Below are 27684 nucleotides of genomic sequence, written 5' to 3' on the forward strand. Positions count from 1 at the left end.
TCATGTACAAATGTCCATAAAACATTTTTGAAATTGTGTACAGCCCGGTTGCAGTTAATTCAAGATGAGGCCCTGATGTTGTAATGGAGACCCCATTCTCCCCTGAGCAATAGTGATGCATTTTGCATATAGGGACAGAAAAGTCCCCAAATTTCACTGTGTGTGTTTTGTGATTTTGGCTGCCAGCATCTCCTATATTTTCAAGTAATTTGGCAAATATATAAAAGATAGCTTATTGTTTTTGCTCAGTAAAGATGGCTTCCAGAGGAAAGGCCCATCCATCATTGAATGCTGCCATGATGCTAATTGCTAACTCTAATCAATTATACTATGTCCTCGTGGCCAGGGAAACACAAATGGCCTTAATAATAGAACAGGGCTCAACACTGATTATTTAGCACCTGGTATGGCATGAAAATGTCCAAGATGCAAGTTAATATTTACTTATTCATTACATTTGGCTACATTTATATGCGAGAAGTCCAAACATAACTTTGCTGGCTAAATAAGACGCCTCCACCTGCTAAGCTTTCCATTTTACCACTTTTTTTGTACAGTTACAGACAGTACACACAAATTAATTACTCCTTATATGGTTATATTCACTCACAAAATGTATTACTTAAGTATTATTTCATGAGGCAACTATATTTCAGATTGGGAACTAGGCTAACTATTGTATGGTAACAGTGAATTAAAAATGAAAGCAATGGTTGAAGTGCACTGTGTCAAGCTACATTACTTCACCTGAGCTCTGTAATTCTTCAGGTAAAGTCGCCACCTCTATATCGATCAGTGACTACACAGTTAGTGCTTAGAGGATGACAGAAGTAGCCAATCATTTAACAAAAATGTTAGGTAAAGCAGAGAGAGACCCCGGCCAAGGAAACTATGTTTATGACAGAAAAGCTACAACAGGCCTCTTTAAATTTCTTTTAGATTACATCACCTCTAACAAAGAGATAATTTCAAACGTTGCATAATGTTGCATAATGATCTGTGAGTTCGCTGTTTGTTTGTTTCTCCAATGGGCAGTCTTTTGTTATAGTCTCGGTCTGCTGAACTGAAGGTAAACATCATCAGGATGCTGTAGTCAGATGGACCTGTAAACAGGCATATCATCCAGTGCTTGCCGCAGAGAGCAAACTTGGCAAAGGATACTTCAAGTCTGTTGGATGTTTTTTTTGGTTTTGTGCAGGATATTTCTTTGTAGTTGTTATTCTATCGTTTGTTGTTTTCTCTGCAGTTCTGAGCCTAGATAGAGAGAAAGAAAAGTAAGTAATACTCTGTAAAAATGTAATGTAATAAGAAAAACAAAACACATTCTGTACAGCATAAGGGACCATTCAAACAGAAAGTGATTTTGCATTCCACTGCAGTACTTTTCCATTGGTTTTTCTATGTAAACATGTGGAACACAGTCAGCTTTGACCAGTGTGTTTGTGTCTTGGGTCTTTGCAGCATCTCACGCATGACACAGCATTGCTAAATACTCAGTGCTCAAGTTGAAAGAAGCTTAAAAACCAGTGTCTCTAGGCCTTGTTTCCATTCCACTCTGCTGCATCCTGCCTTTATCCTGTTTGAATGGCCCCTATTAAAATATTTCTTTCCTAATCAAATTAAATAATCAAAAAGTTTTTTTCATGATATGGACAGTCACTGTATGCTTGCATAATTTGGCTTACCTATGTGATTGCGGTCAGCCAGGCACCCAACTTTGAGTGGATTGCTTCGTCCCGGTGAAGTTTCCCACAGGATTCAGACTAACAGCGTTTTGCACCAACGCATCAAAGTTAAAGTCCAGTCCATCAGAGTCCATTAGTTCTGAGCGAATTATGGAATCCACATCGCAATCCAGACTGCCATTAAACATGTCCAGGTCCAAATCTGATGGAAAACGTTCTGTTCCTGAGGGGTGACAGATCCCCACCCCGTTACTTCCGTTCAGGCCAGAGTAAAGCGAATTCTCGGTCATCAACATGGAGGGTTGTGGCTGGAGGTGCTGTTTTGCAGAGACTAAATTATTAGCATCGTTAGCTATACTTTGTGCCCTGTTGTTGGAGAGGGAACGCAAAGAACCCTGGACACTGGGCCCCTGTTGCTTGTTCTGGAGGTGGCTGCTTCGCCCATTGAGCACAGAACTGAAAGATGACATCATGGGATCATTACGCAGCATGAGGCCATTGCGAAGACGGGAGTTTTGAGAGGTGACGGCAGCACTGGCCTGCGATATAAGTGGGTCAGACTGCGTCATCATGACATCACTGTGACTGTGCGTGACCAAAGAATCAGAATTCAGCAGCTCCTGAAGTGAATTCCCAAAACAAGAAACGCTGGAGAACGATGTTTGCTTGTTTTCCTGGATGGTCTGCATGGGCGTCTGACGTAGGCCTCCTGCTGGAGACCCAAAAATGGTGTTACTGAATCCTCCGGTGTTGTTGCTCACAGTTTGGGATGAAGAGGAGCTTGTGGGTGATGTGGTGCTCTTGGTCCCAAAACTGAATGCAGAAGACCCTTGAACTACCTGCACTTGTGTGGCGATGTTGTCCAACAGATCAACCATTAGGTTGTCGGCCTCATTGAGATTCATTGTGCCAGTCAAGTCAGCTAGCCCTGGAAGTTCAGCAGGGCACGTTTTGGAGTTTGATGAAGACGATGAGGGAGGAGAAAGACTGCTGGGGCTGGAGTAGAGCATTGGAGACAGGGGTGGGCCATCTGGAACATCATCAAGCTCTGGATTGGCCAGGATAGGTGACAGGCGTCCACTCAGGGTGCTAGCATTGGAGTTTGTTCGTGAGCGGAAGTCAGTCCAACAGGATTCCAGTTCATCGCTGCTCCGGGAAGTGGGACTTCCTGGCCACTTGGACAGACCACCAGCAGATAAGTTCTCCAGCGAACCCTCTTGGGCAGCCTGCAGCGCTGCCTTTTTCTTGGCTGCACGCCCACGTGCAGTCTTGGTGTATTTGTTACCATTGTCCATGGAGACTGCACGTCGCCTTGGCGCTTTACCTCCCCGGCCCCCTTCAGGATTGATCATCCACCATGAGCTCTTTCCAGTCCCCTCATTCTGTACACGGATAAAACGGCTATGCAAGGACAGGTTATGCCGGATGGAGTTCTAGAAAGAAAGCAGACAGAGAGCAGAGAAGACGAATGGTTATTAATCGTACCATCACAAATAATCACTTATAAATGTACATTCACAGGAAATAATTGCTCGATAAAAGTACATCTCATAATGCACCGACATAATTCTCCATCCTAATTTATATTTGAAGAGCAGGTACTTTTCAGAACTAATGAATAGGAAACAAGTGGAAAATAGATGTCATTGTGTATTACACGTACAATGTGATCTCAAGAGGCTGAGAAAGCACAATGTGCCATGTAACTATAGTAACTTAGCAGAGGAAACGTTTTACAGCTGGTAACCTTGGCAGAACAGAGAGGTTACATTTCTAAAACATTCTATTTTTCCCTTCAGTAATGCAGAAGGATGCACTGCGATATAAAGAGATCTACATACTCTAAGTATTTTAATTATCTTATGCGTTCTAATATACTGCACCTATTTACAACTCTCAGACATAAAAGCTTAGTTCATGTTGATCAACGTGTTTCTCAACTTTAGCACCCCGTCCTGTGACTCACAAGATGTGCGTGTTGAGCTATGATGAGCGATACCACGGATACTGGTGTTTACAGTGCCAAGTATCTCTAGAGATTAATGACATAATGTTTGTGTGTGTGAGGGAAAAGAGGCGGAAGGGTATGACTAAAACCTCAATGGAGCAGCATGTTGTGAATGAAGTCATTAAAACCAATTCATTTTCTTCCTCCGCTAGCTTGGCAGCTCTAAACAAACATGTGGCACTGACACCAAAAACAAACTTATGCCAATTACACCAGTACAATTCCTCCTTTCTTTCCATGCATATACCTCTCTTATTTGATCTTTTCCTTGCTTTGTAATGCTGTTCCAGGTAAGGCCCTCAGGAGAGGACCTTAATAAGTGTTTATTGAGTGTTTGTGCATGTGTTTTGATTGTCAGAGTATCAGTGTCTTTGCGGTTGTTAACACTTTTCAGAGCTGACTCAAAGCAACTCTACTGCCCTTGCACTGCCATAAAATATAATATAGCTTGCAAAAAAGAAGAGGGTTTGGATTTATATCCCCCCACATGAGATATTTGTGCAGGAAGCCCCTGGCTCAAATGAATCTATCCTTATGCAGTATACTTTCAATAAATTGCTCACTTGCTTTGTGCTGCATACAAAATATGAGATGCACAAGTGCAGTGCACACACCCTGTAACCCCTATAATTATCCTCTCAGTCAGAAAACACATACCCACACTTTCCTTAATCTGCAAAGCTCATCCTTTCAGCCTGAAACTAATGGGACACTAACAATTTTACTGTGCTAAAAGATGACAAAATGTTTTTACTTTTAAACGTAAGCCATTTTGTGCAAATGTCTAGTAGTCAGTATGATGTGTATGATCTCTTTGCACACGTGTGTGTGTGTGTGTGTTGGGGAGGGTGTTAACTGAGCGCCCAGCTGCATACAGAATCTCTCTGGAACACAGAGACCTTTTTGTCCGTCAGCAACATGTGGTAACAATCCATCAATGTCAGCAGACACGCAATGCACACACACGCAACTACGGCTTCGCACACATTCTTCTTCTGAGAGATGTGTTTTGGTTATCTAGTGCTCTCTGTGAATGTTATTGCACTCTGACTGGTAATTTTTGTGATGTCAGGAAGCCAGTGACTATACAAACCTGTAACCAGCAGGCACTTGCCCACAAATCAACCAAACCAAAACCACAGGGATATAAACCTGCCAACCCTTACGAACGAATTAGACAGGGAAAATTATATTGATTAAGAGGACATTTTAAATATTGAGACAAACTAACTGTAGGTTTGTCATAATTTTGATGTTGAGACTAAGGCTGGGCCATAGCTAAAATAAATAAGTATTGCGTAAAGTAAATGTTGGATATAAAAAGTCCTGTTGGACTTTTTTTTTTACACTTTGACAAAATGTATCACACTTTGTGCTTAGTTTAATACATAAAAATATAACTTCTGTGAAATGTTTAATTCGCTGTGATTCATTAACTCTGAGATTTGGATCTGTGTGATTCAAACAAATAAATCAAAATGACTTTTTTGCGAATGAAGTTTAAATCAAGATGATAGTAAAACATCTGTCTTGATGCTCTCATTCATACCAGATGTGAGAAACTGACACATGCTTTAATGGCCCCAAAAAAGAAAAGAAAATATTGTAGTAAACAACAAAATTAATTCTGAACATACTGTAAATATCCTATACTATATATCAAACAGCCCAGTGACATATGACTAATTTTTCCAAGTGAATGCAGTTCCTTTGAAAGCCAGCGAAGAGCAACTAATCTCTTTCTCTTAGTGGGGTTCACACACCATGCCACATAACAAAACACAATTCATATCTTGTTAAGGACCCATAAAGTCCTTCCTCCACCCCCTGTTCATCACACACATACCCAGCATTATTTCAGCAGCAGGAGCACACACTTACTGCAGTAACTCAAGGCAGGGCCATTGTATGAACACGGGTTTGGCAGCTGGACATTTCACTGCGGTTGCCTTTCAATGACATGAGTGTGGAGGACAGTGTGTGTGTGTGTGTGTGTGTGTGTGTGTGTGTGTGTGTGTGTGTGTGTGAGGGTGTACACAGAAGTTACATTTCCAGAAATCTGCAGGAATAGATCTTATTTCTTAGCAAACCCAAGTACTGGCTTTCTTAGTATTTGGTCCATGTGTGCTTTTATGTTTGTGACCAAAAGGAAAAGAAAACATTCAGAGTCTAGTGTTTATGTTTTTAAGAAGGGTCAGAGCAGAAGAGAAAAAAAAACACAAGAAAAAGACAAAACAAGTTTTAGAGAGTTTGTGAGGGAAGAAAACAGGGCACTTGAGCAGTTTAGAAGTAACCTGAGACCAGGGTTAAATCTACTCCATTTTGTTTTAGTCATAATTTGTGTTTATAATAGTTTATATTGTCAGTAAGGCAAAATATTTTTAAATATATTCAAAATGCATAACATTTACCACAAATAACTTGCATTGTGTGTATATATTTATTTATGCTGATATCAAAAAGCCTCTCATCTTTCATCAACAAAATGTTTTAGTAATTTCTTCGACTGGATGAACACTATTGCTGACACAACAAAGGTGAAGAGAAAAGCAATTTATTCACAAAATGCAAGCGCGCGCGCACACACACACACACACACACACACACACACACACACACACACAGTCCAAGCACACTGACCCGCACCCTCCCACTCTCGCATCATCCCATTCCCAGCTGCCTTGCCTGCTGGAGAGAAGGAAAGAACATTCCATTCCATCCAACCAAAATGTGCATTTTCCGGCCAGCACAGGACGTCTCTCCTTTTGTGTGTGTGTATCTTATTCAAAAGTGTAAGTGTGTGTGAAAAAGAGTCTGTATATGAATTGACTGAAAATTGTAGTGGACTGCATGTGGAGTGTGGCTCCAGCTCTCTCTGACAGTACATTCTGTATTTCCTGTTCTCCCTCTTCTGTTCTTTCAAAGGTTCATACCGTTTGTCCTTGTCAACAATATAAGTTTCTCTAGCTAAAAGTACAAAACACACAAATTAAAATAATTGTGCAGATCATGCATGACTAGCCAGCTAGAATCTATCGGAATGTTTATTCCTTTCCCTCCAGAGTTTTACACAGAGCTAATAATTGGAGTGAATGTTTCCAAAACATGACCAGTACAAAGTATCTTAAGCATGTAAGACCACCCAACTATGTGTGTGTTGTGTGCACATTGCATAATGTGACATGTTCAAAGAACTCCTTGTTTATCCTGGGACTTCAGATCCAGGGGGTGGTGGCCTTCCCAGCCCACTCTGTTTAGCCAATCACATCGTTCATATACGGGCACGCACAAACACAAATCGGTTGTAAAGCTGACCTGACCGTAGCACTGTATGTGTCATCTGTGCTGTCCAGTAAATGTACACAATCGCTCCTAACTTCGATTTCCGAACATTTCCGAAAAGTATTTATAGCTTGCAAACACAAATATTCATATAAACATGCTCACTCTGATTCAAGAGCTTGGCAACCGCTCTCATTAGCATGTCACAGCCACTGACTCATTGAGACGTCACAGCAGTATGCTTGTAGTAATAGTATTAGGTGGCAAGGAGTATCTCAGGACAACATTATGTGTGTCTCGAGTACAGATAGTCCCATTAACAGGCATGTGTTGTGTGCCAGAGATCTGCAAATCCCATTCGTTCAACTCTAAACAAATGTGCTGGTGATGGAAATGAGAAAAGGAAGGAAGGGGTGGCGTTAAAAATAAGAAGGATTTTAAATCCACTGTTTATTTTTCAAAACTTTCAAAATTATAATTATTTAGTTCCTTCAATTTATTCATAAACTGGCATAGAACAAGGTTATATAACTGAAACCTAAAACATAGAACTAAAATAATGGGGGGAAACAAGTTATTTGAAATCAAATTAGAATAATAATATTAAAATGGAAAATATAAAAATAATTATAAAATAAAAGAAATGATAATATGAATTAATAAAACCTATAATAATATATAAAACAACTAAAATACAACTAAAAACAACTAAAAAAATACTTTTAATTGAGAAAATAATAATTATTATTAATAATATAATTAATAATATAACCCAGATTACTGACAGTGTATTCTAAAGTACATCTGTACAGTGCTTTAAATCCGCATTTAACCAATCCAGTGAAGAAGATTATGTCCTCTCTCTAATCAGGAAGTACTAAATGTGCCCTTCCTGTCAGGTGGTGATGAATGACTGAGAGAATTGTCTGGACCACATCTAAAGCTCTGCTATTTAGAGTGATAGACTACACAGGCTACGCAAAGTCTAGAAATGTAAAAGAGGGAGAGGGCAAAAAAGGGAAAGTTGACTATCAAATCCACGAGAAATGTGTATGGCCCTGGTTTTGAAGTTCACCATCAGAGTAAACTCCTCACACACGCATGTGTAACAATTCCCTTCAGTGCGTGTCTATCGTGTACTTCTCTAGGCTGCTCAACTCACTTCCCACACGTCCAAACTCTTGCTCCACACCCTCTTTGGCATCTCTCTTGGAATATGAAAGACCCACGACCGACTCAACAGATAAACAACACTAAACAGATATCAGCGACACGTGTGATATTTTTAGCTCCAAATTGGAACACTGTGTCCCTTGATGTCCCAGGTTAACCTGGCCAAATTGATAGAGTAGGGACCTATTTATTCACAAGTCTTTGCCAGACAGGTCTGCTAGCATAGCTAGATTTCTTTTTCCAAATGTTATAACAGAGAGGGGTTTTTTTTCCTCGGTAAAGCAATAAAACTAGCTCTCATGGCTCCAACAAATCTGTTCTCAATCATTGCTGTATTTGGTTCTCACTTTATCGTGCCAGGGACCTGTTTGTCTAGCAAAAATGCAAGCAGCATGTATTAAACAAGCAACACGTATTTGGAAGAGTACAGCTGCGATATTTAGCTCATTATAAAGGCGGACAGAGCTTGTGACATCTCAGTGAATAATTGGTTTCAAAGGTTTGCCTCTGTAAAATTGTCACATGCAAAGTATTGCGTGACAACGTTGGGATGATTCACTGATGAATACGAGAAACGTACAGTCATTTTAAATAAGACTCCTAATAGAACAGGTTTTCTTTTAATGAATTTGTTAGTGGCTATTGTAGTCACGTTGCTGTGACTCTCGGGAGTAACTGAAAACATCTTTATCAGTGTTTGGCTCCGTCTCTTTGTGAATGTTTGTCGCTCTTATGCACATCTGGGCTGGATTATAAAAAAGGCCCTGTTCTGTTTTATTTTTGTGGGTGTTTGTGTGTTTGAGAATGTGTATACACTGCGGCTTTTTCGAGCTAGGATCACAAAGACGCAGCTTGCTCAAGGGGCAAGCCTGGGTTTCATTTGGTTTTACAATTTCATTGTATGCCTACATGAATTTCATGAATTGGTGTTGAAGTAGATTGTTGTTTAAGACCGGGTAATTAGCAATCAAAGCTCACTAATGCCGTGTCCGAAATCGCTCTCTCATCCACTATTCATTGGGCAGGCCTGTTTTACATTATTTACACATGAGAGAGACTAAGAAACATGGTGCAACGCAACAACACAGAGCACGATGTGTCCCAAACAAGTCAAGATGACAAAGCGCTTATTAAGGGGTGTTGTTAAGCAACATCGCAAGCTGCACGCTATTAAAGAATTCTGTGCAGTCAAAATAAGATTATTCGATGTTTTACAACAGCTTTTAATTTGACTCATCCAAACAAAGTTATCTTTAAGCTTATATCCCTCTTTTAAAACATAAAACACCTTTCTCTGATGAAATATTAGTTTTCTCTCTTTTTCATTGATTTATTTTTTTAAATAACATTACATATTTAAATTTTATTATTTCTTTTTAGAATTTTATTGTACTTAATTTATTTTATATTTATTGTATTATTTCTTTTTATTCTTTTATTGTAGTTTATTTCTTTTTTTATTTTATTTTTCTCTTTTTTACTAATGCATTTTTTAAGAAATTAGGCAGAAATTTGCTGCATTGTAGTCCCCTTGCTTTGAGTTATGTAAAATATAGCACAAACTAAAATACACATGCTGTGCACGATAAATTATAATACATTATTTGCATAATATGCATCTAACTATATAGAAAATTAAATTGTGAACTCAATTAACTACAAAGTGGATGAAACGGGGAGTAATTTCAGGCTCAGTTTAAGTGACTGATTTTGAGCAAACATGACTGCCCTGACCTCAACTTTTAGCCCACTAAACATCACCAGAGGTACTATTAAAACTGACCCCCAGCCTTTACCTCCTGACCAGTAGCTAAACTACTGTGTGTGCACGTGCGCTTGTGTGGAAATATTTGCGTAGAAACTCTCATTTTACTTTGCTGAGCTCGGCAAAGTTTGCAGCGCCAGCACCCCACACACATTCCTGCACAAAATAGATAACAACAACGCATGCAATATCACTGTATGATGATCATTTACAGTAAGGCCTGTACCCCAGGGATGTATAATTCACGAGGGTCTCAGCGGACCTAAAAAGAGACAAAGAAAGGAGCGTTACAGCAGAGAGTGTGTCACAGGGTTTTCTGCTGTACCAGCAATTCTCACTCCCCTCCCCTAGTTCCTGCTGCCTTGACTTTTGGGCCGCATGATTTCCTGTTTCTGCTGATGTGACACACACAAACAAAAATACACTCGCTGTGTTGCACGTGCATGCACATTGTATCACGGACAAATCTGGATAGTATTAAATGCTTGCTTTGTGACCAGGTGACCTACTTATCAGTTATAATCTCATGGGAGTTTTTACTAAATATCTGAATAATGTGGAAATCTACTCCTCTGGCTCTCGTACCAATTTGGTATTTTGCTTTGCTTGCACTTTTTTTTACAGTCTCTGTACAGCATGTTACCACTGTTCGGGTTATGCTTGCATGTGTTTGAGGGAGATAGAAGGAAAAGGAGAAGGACGATATCATTGGTTGATGCAATGTGGCTTCGGATAAGATGACAAGTTCATGTTCTCGGAGTACACCGTGTACCCTGAAGAGTTAAATTAGAGTTAATCTTGAAAGTTAGAGTAAGCAGCTTTTTTTATTAATGTGTATATTTGTCATATAATGGATCCATACAACATTAGACAAACAAATCAAATACTACTTATTTTATTATATTGGTCCCAACAGGGCTGCCAGGTTAAGATCACCTGACAGGCTGAATTTTAATCCATTTATCTCAGTAACCACATTTTATTGGACTGGCTTGCAAGATGGGCTAAATAAAACGTGACTGACTGTGAATAAAGCATTTTTACAGTGCACCAGTTAACTAAAAACGTGCATGTTAGCATGATGCTGAATCCAAATTGACCACCTTCACATAATCTAAACGTTGCTGAATACACTTCTGTAATATTGAAAAAAGCCAAGAGCGGTGCCTGCTAATGTCTTCCTTCAAAATAAACCAGACTGATTAGATGATTAAGGATGGGGTCACTTTGGCTGCGTACGTGTGTTTGGATAAATAGGAGATTACAGTTCTAAACATAGAAATATAGAGACGTGCAGGAATACGCATACCATCCACCTCTCCGCCTCTGTGTTTTTCCTTTACTCATTTGCTTTCTCATTTATACACTGTATCCAAAAAAGCAATCCTAAAAGCAATCCTGTTTTTGTCCCAAGCCAATCACACACTAGTTGAGCTGAACAAACCCCCCAACAAAACAACTCAATAAACAAAAACAAACAAACAAGAGCTTGCTTTCTTGTGCTGGCTCAGGGTTTGTGTGTTTGGGACACGGCTGGTTTGAACAGCACAGTCTCTTCTCTGTGTATCTGGCTTAGGAGGCTTCGATCTGTCACTTATTCGTTCATCTCCCTTTCTTTCTTCATGTCTCTTTGTTCTGGTTCTCTGAAGCACACAAGGCTTAACCACATGCTCGCTAATGCTGCAGCTCCCCATCATGACGAAACACACTGAAACACACCACGCGGACATGTCCTCTGAGCTGCGTCTGTCTATTGATTTCCCCGTCCCCCTCCACACTTTCTCTCTCGCTCTCACACTTTCCTTTCACAGAGATATATGACAATGCCTTGCGCTCTATTCAAGGGGTCAAGGTCTCCCTGGTTAGCTTGGTCCACTTAACCCGTTCCGGTAGATGGTGTAACCACACAATCTGCCTGCAAAAAAAGCATTTCTACACCGACAGCCATGCAAAATTAGTCATTATATTCTGATAGAAAATGTGTGTTTTATTTTAAATGGGATTGCTAATAGGTTACTTTTAGTATTCTAGACCTTCTTGGGAGCAGTTTGTCTAGTGTTAATGTTTCAGTTTTAGAGGTGTGGGTATTAGGAATAGGTCATTATGTAGGCATCATAACCACTTAGCTGTTGAGTGACATCAGTAGAGCATCCTACAGACCTTTGGCCTTAACTTCATTACTACACCGCAGGTCTTGCTCTTAGACCTCACTTCCACAACCATCAAGAGCACTTTCTCCAACTATTTCCTGTTCCAGACCTCATATACAGTATGTGCAATGGCCTTAAAAAGTACCTGGACACTTGTGTCACACTAAAAAGCAACTTGAGACCAGTTTGATCAAAGTATCTACCAAAAAAATGAAAGCTGTGAGAAAAGGTAATCATTTGTTTGCAGAGATGACAATTAATCAAATTATTTGCAACTAATCACCTGTATTTACTAATAAAACCACTGGAAATTTCAATGGAATTAAAAATGGGCCAGTGGTCACTAGTATTATTAGTCAGGCTAATTAAATGTGTTATTTAATTGTCACTTAAAGGAAAATTTTAATGTTTATCATTATTAATTCACCCTCATGTTGTTCCAAACCTGTATGAGTTTCTTTCTTATGTTGCACAAAAAATATGATATTTGAAAAATGCTGGTCCCCATTAACTTCTGTAGTATTTATTTTCCTACAATGTAGGTTAATATGAACCAACAACTGTTTATTAAAAATAAACACTTATATAGGTTTGGAACGAAATGAGGGTGAACATTTTGAACTATTACTTTAAGTGCACTTACATATCCAAATATTTTTTAACCCATATATATTATTTCATTTGTTTACTTTGATATGCCTGTGTTGCATTAAAACACAGGTGTGTGTATTATGATGTCTAGGGGCATAATTAGCTGCGAGATTCCAAGGAAAGCTCCTAGAAGACCTCTTGAGGTAAAATCAGCTTATTATGTCTGGACGCATATCTCCATGGCAGTGGTATCTCAGCAGAATCTTGAAGGCTGTTAGTGAAGTCCTCGATAATAGATCAGTCTCACAAGTAGGACATTTATTTTTTGTTTTGTTTTGTTTTTTTCCCTCCTCCTCTCTTTTTCCTCTCCTTCTCCCTTCTGCCATTTTGACTGGCTGACTCTTGTAAAGGGCTTTTCTCTAGTGGAACCCAGAACAAAAGCCTTCCAGTAACAACTCATCTACTGCACTGAACTCTCTGGCACGGCTCCAACGCATTCACACGCTCTCCGGCAAATTGGACTCCTTCCAGAATCATTACACACGCACACTCATAGCCGAACTGGGCCTCTCTCTGGAATTAAAAAAAGAGCTTTGGAACTCCATACAATCAAGACATACGTGAGTGAGCACATATAGCACTGGTTTCCATCCACTAAAGAACACTGATACACGAGCAGGGTGCCAATCCACAGGCTCAATCTCACCATGAGACCACTTTTGAAAGAGGTCTGTGCAGTAATCCCTCCAGAAACATAGAGAGAAAGGGGGGTAGGAGGGGCAAAAAGTGCTGACAAGTTCTACAGTTAAGGACTGGTCTCAGACAACTTGAAAAACCTGAATAGCAACCCTCCTACTGTATACGTATGCCCATGCGTACACACACACACACACACACACACACACTTCTAACCCACCTCCATCCTCCCTAAAATAAAAATTCCTGTATTATGTGTAAACTAGGTATAAACTGACCTCTGACACAAATGACATAATAGAATCAGTGCACAGCTGTTGCAAGCCTGCTTGTGCATACGTTTTTAGACAAAATAACTTTGCTTTCCTTGCATCAAAAATGCTAACACTTGTTCACCCACAGCAGTGACTAAGGCCATAATTTGCTGATTTAAATAGCAATCAGAAAAAGGAAGTAAGTTTATGTTCTATTTTTATTTGCAGACAGAAGTGGCGGTCAGATCACGAGACAAGACGAAAAACCAACAAAGGTGTGCAGGATGTTGACTCTTGGGTTCTGCTTACAAGGTCCAAAATAACAGAATAATGCATCTGTACTCTTAAGGTGTGGTTTTTAGCTGATGCTTTTTTATACGCTCTACTTGTGTTTCAAGGTGTTAACGAAACTCCTGTGTAAACACTGGATTTTCTGACACAAAGGTTATAAGGTATTGACTGGCAAAAAAGATGGATGGATGAATGTGTGGAACAGCTAGACAGATAGACAGATAGATAGATAGATAGATAGATAGATAGATAGATAGATAGATAGATAGATAGATAAAAGACAGCTGGATTCTGTTTCAGGTAGCCTCTATACAGTGTGTAAAAGGTAACTGGATCACATATTTCTGTTAACAATGTGTGTCTAGACAGACTGCTGAGCTTTGCATGTGCGCTGTATGAAGACCTTGTGCTTTCAATCTGCCCAACAACAGTGATTCATAATTCATTGAAGTGTAGAATGTGCCCACCAGGCTTTTAGTAATTTTGTATCTGGGTATGTGTGCATATTTAAGTGTGTGCGAGTTGGTTCACTGTAAAATGCGCAGACAGAGACGCTCATGAGGCTCTCTGTCCGACCCTTTCGCTCTTTCTGTCTAGACATCCAGCGTCTGGAGATATAAGAGAGTTGATGTTTTCGCCCATGCCAGGTTGCCTAGCACATGTGTGTGTGTGTGTGTGTGTGTGCAGTGGGAGCTTTTTAGAGGGGATAGCTATTCACTGCGGGTAAGCTTAGCAGCTCAACAGACTTTCAGTGCTTTTTGTGGCACGCCTTAGGGACTCAAACTAAATTCCTGGCCGTGCCTGAGGGAAGTGCTTTAGAAGTACATGGGGCACTTTCAGAGCGCAGTCGTTAAAGACAGATACAGAAGTGTAGTTTTGGACAACGCTCAAAGCCTGTTTTCCCCCTCACCCTGGCTTTCTCTTTCTCTCCCTCTCATTATTACTGTAAATCCACTTCCTTTAAAAACACTACAGCTTTCCAAAGTCTGTTTAGGTTGCCAGTGATAAATCAAGTTAGAGCAAGAACCACTAAACGAGACAGATTTATATTTGCATCCTCGTGTATTTATATGTAGTGGTTTGGACAAAGTCAGTTCAGAGGTTGTGTCATAGGAACCAGCCATTGTTGACGTCTTCTTTGGAAATAAGATTCTTTTTACAGGATTAAAAGAGTATCTGTGGCCACGCAATGCAAATCTGTTTGGCATTACATTCAGAAAAGTTGTTCCAAATGTTTGTCACCAATTTGAGACTAAACACTAATGCGTTTAGTGTCGTTAATGCGCAGGCTGGATAGAAGAGGCCTCACAGTCTACTCCTCCCTCTGTCCTCTCCTTCACTCCCTCCCCCTCCGCCCTTTTCTCTAACTCTGAAAGAGAGAGCTGGAGGACTGCCAGAGTACGCGACCGCACAGCACACACACACGAACACACCATGCAGCACAGCTACACACTGACCTACATATGCTTCCACTGCGCTGATTGAGTGCCCCACTGAACCTTTCAGCCAATCACAGACGGGGGAGGAGTGCAAGTCAGCCAATAACATTCCTCATCCCCAGCACAAGCTCTCACAGTCGCTGTACAATTTTAGAGTTAAAGCAAGAAAAAAAAATGTGTGCCAAGAATGGAAATTATATATGTTTTATTTTTTTTTTCATCCTTTGCACATGATTTTCAGAATTCCTGAACCAGGGTCTGTGCTGGGTTTTGTTTTTGTAAATGATGGGGTACCTGACTGATGTTAAATTTGCCTGTCCACCGCTTAGACGAAACCTCAGTGGACCATGAAGGGGGTAGTGTTGGCCAATCACATATACACTCTGCATACCCTAACACACACAAAGAAACACAAACTCCTGTATAAACTTACACAGACACACACATTCACATTCAAACACCAAAACAGGGTCACCGAAAGGTCATAATACAGCAGTGATTCCCAGCCATTGGGAAACATTTTGATTTGTTAAACCTATAAAACAGAATATTTCCCCCCAGTACTTCAATTTATTCTTTACAAAAATAAAAACATTTAATTATTTTTATAAATAAAAATAACAAATGATTGATCAGATTTTTTCACTTACCTTTTAATTAAAATTAACTACTCTTGAAAAGTTTTTTGCTTTCTTTTTTTATGTTTTTGAAAAAATCTCAAAAGCTGTTTTTATTTGATCCAAAATACAGTAAATTTATTTTAAAATCTAATTAATTCAACAAAACATTTTTCAGCAGCCATTACTCCAGTCAGTGTCACATGATCCTTCATTAATCATTCTAATAATGTGCTCAGGAGCACATTATAATAAAAGCTGAAAACAGTTGTAATGCTTAATTCTATTTATCTTTGTGGAAACCATGTTCTTTTCAGGACTCTTTGATGAATAGATCAAGATCAGACATTTTCATTCATTTATTCATTGTCAGAAGGCTGTCAGGATACATGAACCAAAAACTTTAGAAAAAAAAAAACGCTGTCATTCTCAGAGACTCATCTTGGTCAGCAACTGGTAAGAAAATCAAAGCTCTTTCTTCATCGTTATTTATCTTGGCTGTTTTTTTATCTGTATGACTGCCTTTACTCTTCCCCTGACTCTCTCCACTTTTTTTCCTTTTCATGGTGTAATTTTTCTCTGCATTAAGCAATCTGGTGTGATGCATGGTGTGATAGTGAAGCTGATGTAACCGCACAGCAGATTACACTATGATCCTTCGTTTAATCTCCGCTCGCTATCTGTACGCACACACTGTATGTGTACATACACACATCGCACACTAAGTCAGCTCATATGACCAGCCACCTGACTAAGCCTCAAGTTTAGAAACTAATCCTCACACTGCACATCACACCACCAAGAAACTGTCTTTACTAAGCATACTGTATACAAGTCGATCATACAAGAAGTCAAAATAACACTAATATATAAAGCAAGGGTTCAAGGCGTCTTCAGCCGAACGCAGCGACTCAGCATAACACTGCGTGTCAGAAAGCCAGGCTGTTCCAAGCCTTTGTGTTCTCCTGGAAAATCCTTGGATCCCGCTGCACAGCTGCAGGAAGAGGGAAAAAAATAGAAGGGAGCAAAAAGCTGGGTGGAAGAAAAGGAAAAGTAAAACAAACAGGGAGAAGAAGTGGGGAGAGGAGAGACAGGAAAGGCACACTAACCCATATTTACCAAGCAGCACTGAGAGGGAAGAAAGTCGTTGGGAAAGGCAACGACTTTACCAATCATTTAGACCGATAATACACGCACTATCATATGTGGCGCTGATACTGCGAATGTTAGCTCACATCAGCGTCATATTCTCACTTGCATATGTGCAAATCAATCAGCTTAAAAGCCCTTTCAGTCGAGAGCTGATGTCATTCCCAGCTAGATCATCAGCAATCCTCTCCCACTGGACCAATCTCTATCTATCCGTCTGTCTCTGTTTCTCCGGTTGCCTTTCCCTTTCTTTTTTAAATGTAGCTTTTTAGTGTGTAGTAGTGTAGGCTGCGTACAACTTCACAAAAACCAAACCTCTGCAAAACTGCTTTTTACACAACTGTGGAAATAATGTTGAGATTAAACTATAGGTAAACTATGCACACACAACATTCAGCTAGAAGCAAGCATAAGCCACTTATATAAGCAACTGTATATCCGATGGCAGTGTTTAAGCAAATTAAGATCTCTTCATGCACGCTGTTATATAATGAGCCGTTTGTATTCAAACAACGTTGAAACTGTATGTTTCTCTCAAGGTCTACACTGAACACGGGAGAGTGTAACCTCGCACCCCCACCCACCCGTTCACAGTAATCTGAGAGAAAAATAAGGAGGGAAACTCAGATAAAAAAAGAAGGAAGAGAGAAGGCGAGGGGCCCCTTTTTCTAGTACCCCATGTAACCCCTTATTGGGCCTCTACACATAGAGAAATAAAAAGCAGAAACAGAAAAGGACACTGTATAACCACATACACGGACATGTTTAGTGGCTCCTTTCAGTGATGATGATAAAAAAGTGTGCATATAAATATATACACAAATAGGCTGCAATGTTGGAGTTCACGCTACATTACTGCATACAGTCACTCAAGCGCACATGCTTTCATCCGGACATAAAAGAAAAGGCCTATGTTTGAAGCATATGAGCAAGGAAGTGCATTACTGTTCCCAGAAAGGGGCGTGTGTGTGTGTATGTCTGCAGCCATTTGCCTGTGTGCATGTCAAAAGCATCAACACTCAAAACGGGAACGAAAGAAACAGACTCTGGGCCTCTTAACTACTCCTTAAAAACAAAGGGGGTGTCAGAAAGGGTATAAATGTATATACTGCAGAATGTGTAAACCTGCATGCTCGGTTTATGGGATTCAAAGAGCGTGACTGTTTGAGAGTGAAGTCAATGAGGAGCATGTTTACTCATTAAACCTCGTGACCCTCAATGCCATTAAAGCAAACTTCTTCTATACACTTCAGTTCAAAAGATTTTTTTTAATATTAATGTTTTTGGAAAGAAGTCTCTTATATTCATCAAGGCTACATCTTTTTGCACAAAAACAGTAAAAACAAAAATGAATGTAACGAATATAATTTATTTATGTGATGGAAAAAATAGATTTTTAGTGTCAAAGTGTTCTAATTATCTTTTTTTTTTTTTTAAGTTCAATACTGCTCAATATTTTTGTGAAAATCATACAATTTGTTTTTATTTAACTGTGCCAGTTTGTTCTACCATCCATAATGTTTATAGTGCATTGGATCTACTTTAGACTGACTAGGTTAAACCTTTTTTGGGATTGATTGGCATATGCAAAGACAGAGAATGCTCTTTTCTGTGCAATGCAAAGGAAGAACAAATGAGAGACAGACAAACAGAGAGAGCAGCGTGTCAGTGATGGCAGTCTGAATAAGACGCACATGAGATGCCCACGAGCTGTAGAGCGATTTCATGCCCCCATAAACACTGCAGCACACATGGGAGTATAGAGAGAGATGGATGGGGGAGGAGGGCAGGCAGAGGTAAATGGAACAAAAATGAGCAAATCTAACTAAAAATACAGACAGTGTTAGAAATTAGAACGGCTGCCATCAAATATGTGACAAAAGGCATGTGCCACATTACTTTAAGCCATAATGTTCCTGATATACTGCTTCCTCACTCTGCCTGAGCTGGCTGATAACAAACTGCTGATGTGTCCAGCAGCTGGAACCATTGCAGACTTCACTGCTAAGTCAGCACTTTGGCCCCATTCAGCTTGATCCACTGGCCTCCACTGACATCCATATCACCAGAACTGACCCCGGGGCAGGTTAAAGACAGGTGTGTAAACACTGAAGGTGCAGTGAAAAGAGATAAGCCTCTGCTGATAGCGTGCAAGGCAATGGACTCTTAAAACAGATAATAGGCATGTGCCAATGACCTCACCGCCTGCAGAACATCTGATTGGCCTGTTATTTAGAACACACTGTATTGATAAGAGGTGTTAGTTTGGCACCGTGTCACAAACTGTACTGTTATGACATCAGTTCTTGGAAAAGACTTTGACTTTAAGAGAAATTCAGATTGAGAAACATTCAGACAAAGAGATGCTTGGTGAGCAATCCAAAGACCGCAGTGAGTTTTCGGTGGAAACTACCTATAAAAGCAGTTTTTCAATCCTAGAAAACCACTGTCCTGCAGAGTTGAGCTTCAACCCCAATTAAACACACCTCAAACAAGGTCTTAGCACTGCTAGAAACCAGCAGGCAGTGACGTTAAGACAAGAGCTAAACTACAGGACGTTGACCCTCCTGGACCAAAACTGGATGCCTCTGATCTACAAGCTTTCAAACACACACAATTGATTTATTTTACCTAAATCATTTTAATTTTATGAAAATGCTACCAAGTTTATTATGCTTGCAGAGGCAGCAATTATTTGATTTTTTTTTTTTTTTTTAACAGAAACTGTAATATTGTTAACATTCTTTACAATTTAAAATAACTTTCTATTTTAATATATTTTAAAATATCATTTATTCCTGTAATGGTAATGCTGAATTGATAGCAGCGATTTCTCTAATCTTCCATGTCACATGATTCTTCAGAAATCATCTGTTGATTGATGTTTAAAACACTGTGCAGCAGTTTTTGGACCTTCTCTGTGATTGTTGCTATTAGGATTCTATTAGGATTAAACGTCAAGATCAATAAATAATCCAACTAATAGCCATCCAATCATGTAGCTTTGTAAAGTTTCCTAGAGTTTTGTCTGGGTGTCAGGTGTCATACAGCCTACTTATTGGGCCCATAAAAATGTCGTCCTGGCTTCCACTGATTTAGGTTGTGTGGTTATGGCTCTGTCAGATACACAGGGCATCATAAATTTGACTACCAAATTCTCAAAGTCCATGTGGCCACTGTGGTGTTATGTCACAGAAAATAAATTTGCTTAGTTAAGGAGGATCCAAAAGACTTTAAAATTAAAAAAATTAAATGATCACAGACACATATTTAAACACCTGCTCCACAATCAAAGCCAAACTCAATCTGTCATCATTTGGGTTAATCAATCCAATCTTTTGTCTAATCAAAAGTCGACACACGCACACCCGCGCATGAGCACCAAAATAGACCCTCTGCGTCACCACAACCAGGCTAATAATCGCCCACTCCTGTCTGACAATGTTTCTCTGTTATCTCTCAAAGGGCTGATGCATGAGATTGACCAAGGATGTATTTCCCTAAAACTGTCATTTCCCTCTGTTCGCTGCAATAATCACTCTCTACAAAGCCGCATCTCCTCTCATTACTGCTGGCTTTGTCTGGCCAAAAGCTCCTGACACAGAAATCTAGCTTTATTGTACTCAATTAAAGTTTAAACAAGAACCATTTCTGTGCACCGTGATGGGCAGACGTACGTAATTGGTAATGACGGCTCGGGAACAAAACAAATTAAACTTTCAAAAGCCCCAGGTCAGAGCTGCAAGCAAGCACACCTTTAGAAAACTGAGCGGGTACATTAGGGGCACGGAAAAGCTGGGAAGAAGCAATGGCTGAATTCGAAATACATTCAAATGTCTTAACCACAGCATATCTGCTTCTGACGTGCCGCTGTAAATGCTATCCCATCAGGAAGTTTGTGTTTTAATCAAATGTTTTCAAATATGAAAATTTCTTCTGGTTGAGGGGGAAAAGTGTACATGGACTGTTTACGGCGCTTGGTAAAATTCAATTAACAGAAAATTGCTTCAGTGTTGCAAAACATCAACATGACCCTCACTTCAAGACCTCTAACGCTCTTAAACATGCTCAGGCATGTATAAATGCACCAATCATACATTAACATTGAAAACAGTGACTATATATAAGTGAAGAGTTATAGATACTGCAACATGTCTGCACACAAACCCCACACATATTCTTAGCACATTTAAAGCTATTTTCATTAAATAAATAAATAAATAAGTAATAATAATACAATTATTATAGATTTTAATTGTGCACACCTGTGCATGTTTGATACTTTAGCAGGGGTAGGGTGGGTCTTTCTTTTTGGTGATGGATGCAAGTCGTTTCTCTACGTTCTTTAATTTTTCTCTATAAACCGTTACACTGTGATCTACGTCACAATACGGAAAAAAGATCTGTCGCTCCTCTCATTTCATGCACAGATGGAATCTATAACAAAAGTAATGTAATGTAGATACATAATGTTAATGTTTACCCCACCCTCTTGACATTAAACAGATAACAGAAAAAACTTTAAATAGCCCAACTACATCCTGGAACGGTGCCGAGTGAAATTCGCAGTATATAGAACCTCAAGAGTGTGATCAGAACGCTTTCATCATATTAACTGAAAAATTTCAATTGGACCTAGTGTGGCAGCTCAGCATATTAAGTGTTCCAGGAACAAGAATGGTGCAACACATTATAGTAGTAGCTTGTTCTTTTTAAGTTACATAATCTGATTATATTTCAGATGTGAGATAAACAGCAGGGTTACGCAAGGTAATAACATAGCAAAGAGGATAGAGACAAGTGTGCGTTGGACACAAGATTACAAGATTAAAAGCAGTGAGCTGGCAAAATGTGCAAGTGTGTGTGTGAGAGACCCTCGAGAGGTGTCTCTGAAAAATTGATAAAAATGACCCAAATTAATGCTCGGAGCACTGAATAATTTAAAGAAGGAAGAGTAGAGTACATCATTTGGCACTAGTGGAATGACTGGTCTCTGCAGGAGCTCATTGTGATGGAAAGTGATAAATCAATAAAATCTCATCAGTTGTGCACCTACAAAGGAAACCTTTTCAAAGACATTCCAGACTTTATTCACATTCGACTCGATTGTATAACCAGATCATTAAATAAACACACAGCGTTATCCTGTAACATTCAGTGCAGAGAGTAGGAGGAGGGTGCTGTAATGTCATCTATGCTATAACAGTCACTCCCTCTCTCTCTCTCTCTCTCTCTCTCTCTCTCTCTCTCTCTCCTGCAGCCACAACAGTATGTTCAACAGAAACAAAGGAACGCCTTTATGAGATCACATGTCATCCAAACCCTTTTATTAAAGCAGAGGACCAGTGACCTGGTAGCCATAGCGATGCAGCTTGTCATTTTTGCACCTGTACTAGGCCATTCCAACCTTTTATGTTTGGATAAGACATCCTAGGCCTTCTTATCTTTTGTTGCTCTTTGGCTTCTAAATGAACCATTTTTTAATCTTTATTTTTAATTAGCACAGAAACTGGCCTTTTTGTGAACGAGGTTTTGCAAACGTTTTACCATTAAACGCAAATATTTCAGAGGGTCACGGTGGCTCTCAATGCTTATGTTTTCATCTTTCAAGTATCTGTTTTTCAAGTATCAAGTATCTATCCATCAAGACAGGGTTTACATAAAGTGGTTTTATCAGAATTTCCTGAGTATATATAAAATCAACATTTGCTCAATTGTTTAAAATACTAAATTTCCATTTCATGCAAACTTTAACTTTGGAAAAACGATTCTGTGTCAATTCTTTAAATGATGCAAAACGCATTTGTATACGAGTTCCTCCATAAATCATCGTATAAATCGTGCATATGCATGTCTTACTTAAATTCTAACTGCAAGAGTATGTGTTACAATCGGCACCCACACAGATCTGCTCCGAGTTTTCAGACATCGGCTGGAATGTGTGTCATATTCAGAGCTCAAGGTGACACGGTAGCAAAGTTCAGTGGAACACATTTAGACGTTTTCCCACATATCAGGAAAGGCAGCAGTCACTGAAATACTGGTTGTAACTGAGACGGGGGGAGGTGTTTTTATTTGTGTGTACCCATGCTAGAATTGTGGTTATAATAGCATTTGATCATAAAACATGTTTGACTGACAGCTAATGTTTTGCATAGCAGTTTGAGAAATATGATCGTGCACACACGGGGTCCTGAATGCTAGACGAGTCGGTGTGCAAACAGTTCCTTGCTGAGCTAGAGTCCACATAGTTTGCCGTTGCCACAGACCCGGCAGTAACTCTCCTTTCACTATTATAATTCATGGCTATTTACGGCCAATGGGATGGGTGAGCTGGGCCTCCTGCCGCAAACTCAGCCCTTGACCTTGCACTCACAACCCCACCATACACCCCTCCCCCAACTCTCCCTGGCTCTGTAAGTGAAAGGCCCATATGTCTTGTGCTGGCTCCGGCCCACGGCCATGACATTCCCTTTGAAGGCAGTCCTGCTTGCTGACTGCTAAGGAGAAGCTCGCGCCATTCGGAGTTGTTATGCAATTCCTAATGCCATTCAACACCTACATAAACAGTCTGGGCAGCTTCTAGAGCGGGTACATTTACCATGCCAAGTTTTATGTAAGCCGTGCTGCGTTGATATAAACATAAAGGCGTTTGAATGCATGAGGATATATTATTTATGGCTTTTAAACATTATCACAAGACAAATTCCATCTAAACTAACCTAAACAAATTGTTTAGTTACACAAATTTTCCAAACTGATCATGATTAATTTGCTGTTTATTTTTATGCTGGCGTCCAAATAGTTTGTTTATAGGAGACGTCACTGCTCCGTTGAGTCATGCACACGCGAACCCTCGCAACCTTTCCAGTTTTCTGTGCGTGAGTAAGCGTGGCCAAACATGTCAGAACATGTGTTTCTCGTTTTGATGCAGAATGGCATCGCGCACAGAATAAAAGAGACACTTGTGTACCTTATGATACACATTTTCTAGAGCAGTGAATCTCAACCTTGTTCTTGAAGGGGCCCTCCAACGGTACATGATGGATGTCTGTCCATCCAAAAAATTACTTTCCCACATGTCATTCCAAACCTGCATGCCTTTCTTTCTTCTGTAGAACACAAAAGAATATATCTTGATGAATGCAAGCAACCAAACAATTTGGGGTCCTATTGGTTTTCATTATATAGCCTAGAATATTTTTAATGTGATCTAAATCTGTTTGGTTACCAACATCCTCAAAATATCTTATTTTTTTGTTCCACAGACGAAATAATGTTTGGTTTTGGAATGAGATATGGGTGAGTAAATGATGACAGATTGTTCCTTCATACCTGATTAAACTCATCAGCTTATTAGTAGAGACATCCAGAATTCGTAGTGTCTGGTGGCCTTCAGGAACACGCTTGGGAAGCACTGCTTGAGTGGAGCACTTACCTTCCACCCAGCTGAGCTGTTGCTGTCGCCTTTGTCTTTAAAGTACGGGACGCTTCTGACCATCCAGTCGTAGATCTGGGACAGTGTCAGTCTCTTGTCTGGGGCACTCTCTATGGCTTTTGTGATAAGGTCTGCGTAGGACAGGTTGCCCCATGCGTTTCTCCTCGAAGATGACTTTCGGGGAGTTTGCTGTTGGCTGCCCTGACCGCTCGCCTCCGGACTCGCTGTGGTCGCCGAAGTGGGATGAGAAGAAAGCGGGGAGCCCATGTTTTCCTGACCGCTCGCGGGATGGAGTTCCTCAGCCAGGCTTGGGCTGCCATTGTCCTCTCCTTCACCCGCGCTGTTGGCGTTGATTGCCATCGCATTGTCATCCTCATCATCCTCTTCCTCCGGGATTATGTCAGTGTCATTGGATGCAGGCTTTGCTGAGCTGGACTCTGGCAGGGGCCAAGTGCATGATCTCGGCCGTTTCTGTGGCTCAAAATCCGGATCGATGGCTACATCCAGAGAGGACAGCGGCTCCAGAGTTGTCTCTGCCATCACCTCTACCAGCCTTCTATGATGCTCCTCTGTACAGTCTTGGTCAAAGTTAAATAGGCAGTGGGAAACGGTCACAGTCGCATTCCATGAATGCACCTCTAATCTAAATGGTGCTTAAATGCTTCTTAAAGCGACTAGTGCAAATCTCAATGATAATTAACTCCCCTTCCTGTGTTTCAGAAAGACAAAAATACAATGTACAATTTAAAGCCACATGACATAAAGTACATCACAACTATGCACTTGAAATGTAACATTTCGCCATCAAATTATAACGATTATAAGCTACTATTTAAAAAAAAAACATTGAGCGTACGATTAAACGTATTATTTTTCAATGCGTCTGATCACAATTAAACGCTTCTGGAAATGTGGGGTGCGCGCCCACGCATATGCGTTAGTACGCGCAACACTCACGTGAAGACATAAACAAAGCGTGCATACTGTATGCAAAGTGCTCCGCTTTCATTTCAATTTAACACTTGCTTTGATTGCACATATTCTTGGTCGTTACACTTTCATAATGACACACTCTGACTCATATTAGATTATTCGTATCCCTGTGGAGATGACCGCACGTATGAGATATTACAACCACTGCTATTGTGAAAGTGACAAATTTAGGACACAAATGTATTGCTATTCCGTAACAATATTCAATATTAGCAAATATGATTTATGTTAGCTGGCTGAATACCGAAAAACATCCTGAACGCAAAGGGGACCGTTAAGAGAAACATTCTATCAAAAAAAAAGTGAATTATGTATGCGAATCTACAAGTATTTGCATCATTTACAGGGTTTTCACGCTTAGTTATTGTAATTTTATTGTGATTCCAAACAAAATATTGTTAAATTACTTTGTATTTGCACACACTGCGCACATAAATCGCAACTGTCACCCAGCACCATTATTGTACCTAATGTAAATAACAAACCCAGTTCATTAATACAATGCGCGTTATATATATATATATATATATATATATATATATATATATATATATATATAATGCATATATATATACATTATGAGTATACATTATGATAACAGAACGCAAAATGCAATACCTGAACACGCACCATTCAGCCAGAGCCGTTTCTCTTGTCTTCTGTGTCGCACTCCAGTCACTTGGTGCACTGATGTAATACAACTATATCTCTCCAGCGCACTTCGCCAGTAGCCACGGACAAAGCGCCACAACGTCACTGCACTACATCACAAGTAGCAAGTCACTCTAGTGACAAAAGAACTGAACTGTCAGAGCCACCGCACGTTCAGAGGGTTAGATCCAAAACGCCGTTGTGTCAGATCAAGACAACTACAATAACGAGGGCAGACTTACGCGTGCCCGTAGACCGCACTGATCGCGTTGTGTCATTAGCCACTTTGACCCGATGTCTCTTCGCATTCCGAAGTCTCTTTAACAATTAAAGGTAGAGACGCAACTACGGCTTAATGACAGTGTCTCGTTAGAGCGCGCGCCAGTGCCTCGACGTCACGAACGGTACATTGCGGAAAATTCCCCATTCAGGAAGCCCGTTCTCTCTCTGCACTGATCTGTGTGTCTAAAGGCACAGTAGGACTATCTCCTCTAATCGTCTGTCAGCACTCAAGCGAGCGCAACTTAGGACTGAGTGACTGGAGGAGGGCGAGAAAAGAAGCGCAGCCTCTACCGCTGACAGGGACCTGCCCCCTAGATTCCGCGCATGGGATCGCCTCTTAAAGGGCCACTGCTCCCCATCACAGCTGCCAACAGGCGAGAGGACATGTTCAAACAAGTCACTCCAAGCACCGAGAGCCCCTATCAGTTTATCTGATTTCCAAATATAGATTCAGTTGCTCGAAATTGTAGTTCAGACATGCAAACAACATTATCTGGGCATATTATCCGGAATGTGCTATAGATTACAGACAACATTTTCAGGTAACTCAAGTAACCAGAATTAGTACAGTAAGGATGCCATGAGTACAGTATTAAGGGAGTTAGTGTGACAAATTTGTTATAATCAGATGCCTGATAAATATCCCTTAAATGTCTTAAAGGAATAGTTTTGAATAACAAAATAGCATGTCCTTCTCCACTGTTATAATGCAGTATATTATCTTATCTTTGAATATATTATCGTATTTTGCATGTGCTTAATAGAGGAAAATTCATCCTATGTTGAAAATGAATGTTACAGATCTTATTTTTATGTATTTATTTTTTCTAAAATGTCATAGCTGGATCTTCCGTGGCAACAGCACACTTCTCTCTAGTAAATTTAGGCAGGTTTTCTCCAATAATTTAAACCCTCCTGTAAAAACCCATTCATCTGTCCACATCTTTTGAGTTCAGTGACCACTTCACAAAATCCAATCAGCAAGCGACAGATCTGTTACATTGCAATACAGAACAGAACATTTTTTTTTGCTATTTTAAATGCCTAAGTTCTAGAAAAGAAACAAGAAAGTAGGCCAAACAAGAAAAGTAGCCCATATATGATTAGTAAAAAATATTTTAGAGACTGTAAAAAAAAAAGTGAAACCATGGATCCTGGCATTTAAAACGACTTTCCACTCTCAGTGGATGCAAAACTGCCTTTTCTACGTATCTTAATAA

The 27684-nt window shown here is 39.9% G+C and overlaps 1 protein-coding gene and 1 long non-coding RNA gene across 3 annotated transcripts in view; one reads left to right on the forward strand and one right to left on the reverse strand.

The window, feature by feature from the left end:
• Positions 1 to 24423, forward strand: part of LOC122324686 — a 32926-nt gene extending 8503 nt beyond the window's left edge. Inside the window, exons 3-4 of the long non-coding RNA XR_006247213.1 lie at positions 13833 to 13879; positions 22361 to 24423. This is a non-coding gene — a long non-coding RNA (uncharacterized LOC122324686). The remainder of the gene's footprint in view (positions 1 to 13832; positions 13880 to 22360) is intronic.
• On the reverse strand, positions 1189 to 26729 carry foxo3b (forkhead box O3b). 2 transcript variants are annotated; one of them, XM_043219287.1, is made up of 4 exons: positions 26162 to 26729; positions 24539 to 25247; positions 1686 to 3118; positions 1189 to 1254 (listed from the first exon to the last, which is right to left on the reverse strand). In XM_043219287.1, exons 2-3 carry the CDS (start codon positions 25076 to 25078, stop codon positions 1700 to 1702), a joined length of 1959 nt encoding a protein of 652 aa, XP_043075222.1. In that variant the 5' UTR covers positions 25079 to 25247; positions 26162 to 26729; the 3' UTR covers positions 1189 to 1254; positions 1686 to 1699. The 2 variants fall into 2 exon arrangements, with proteins under 2 accessions (XP_043075222.1, XP_043075221.1); XM_043219286.1 differs by having other exon boundaries at positions 26150 to 26729.
• Positions 26730 to 27684: the final 955 nt, after the last annotated feature.

Source organism: Puntigrus tetrazona, chromosome 20, assembly GCF_018831695.1.
Source record: "Puntigrus tetrazona isolate hp1 chromosome 20, ASM1883169v1, whole genome shotgun sequence".
Lineage (NCBI taxonomy): Eukaryota > Metazoa > Chordata > Actinopteri > Cypriniformes > Cyprinidae > Puntigrus > Puntigrus tetrazona.

Bases quoted from the DNA above. Each gene is read 5' to 3' on its own strand.
- foxo3b (XM_043219287.1), bottom strand. From the start codon at position 25,078: ATGGCAGAGACAACTCTGGAGCCGCTGTCCTCTCTGGATGTAGCCATC. The intron at 3,119-24,538 runs GTAAGTGCTCCA...CTTTCTTTCTAG, and splicing joins ACAGCTCAGCTGGGTGGAAG to AACTCCATCCGGCATAACCT.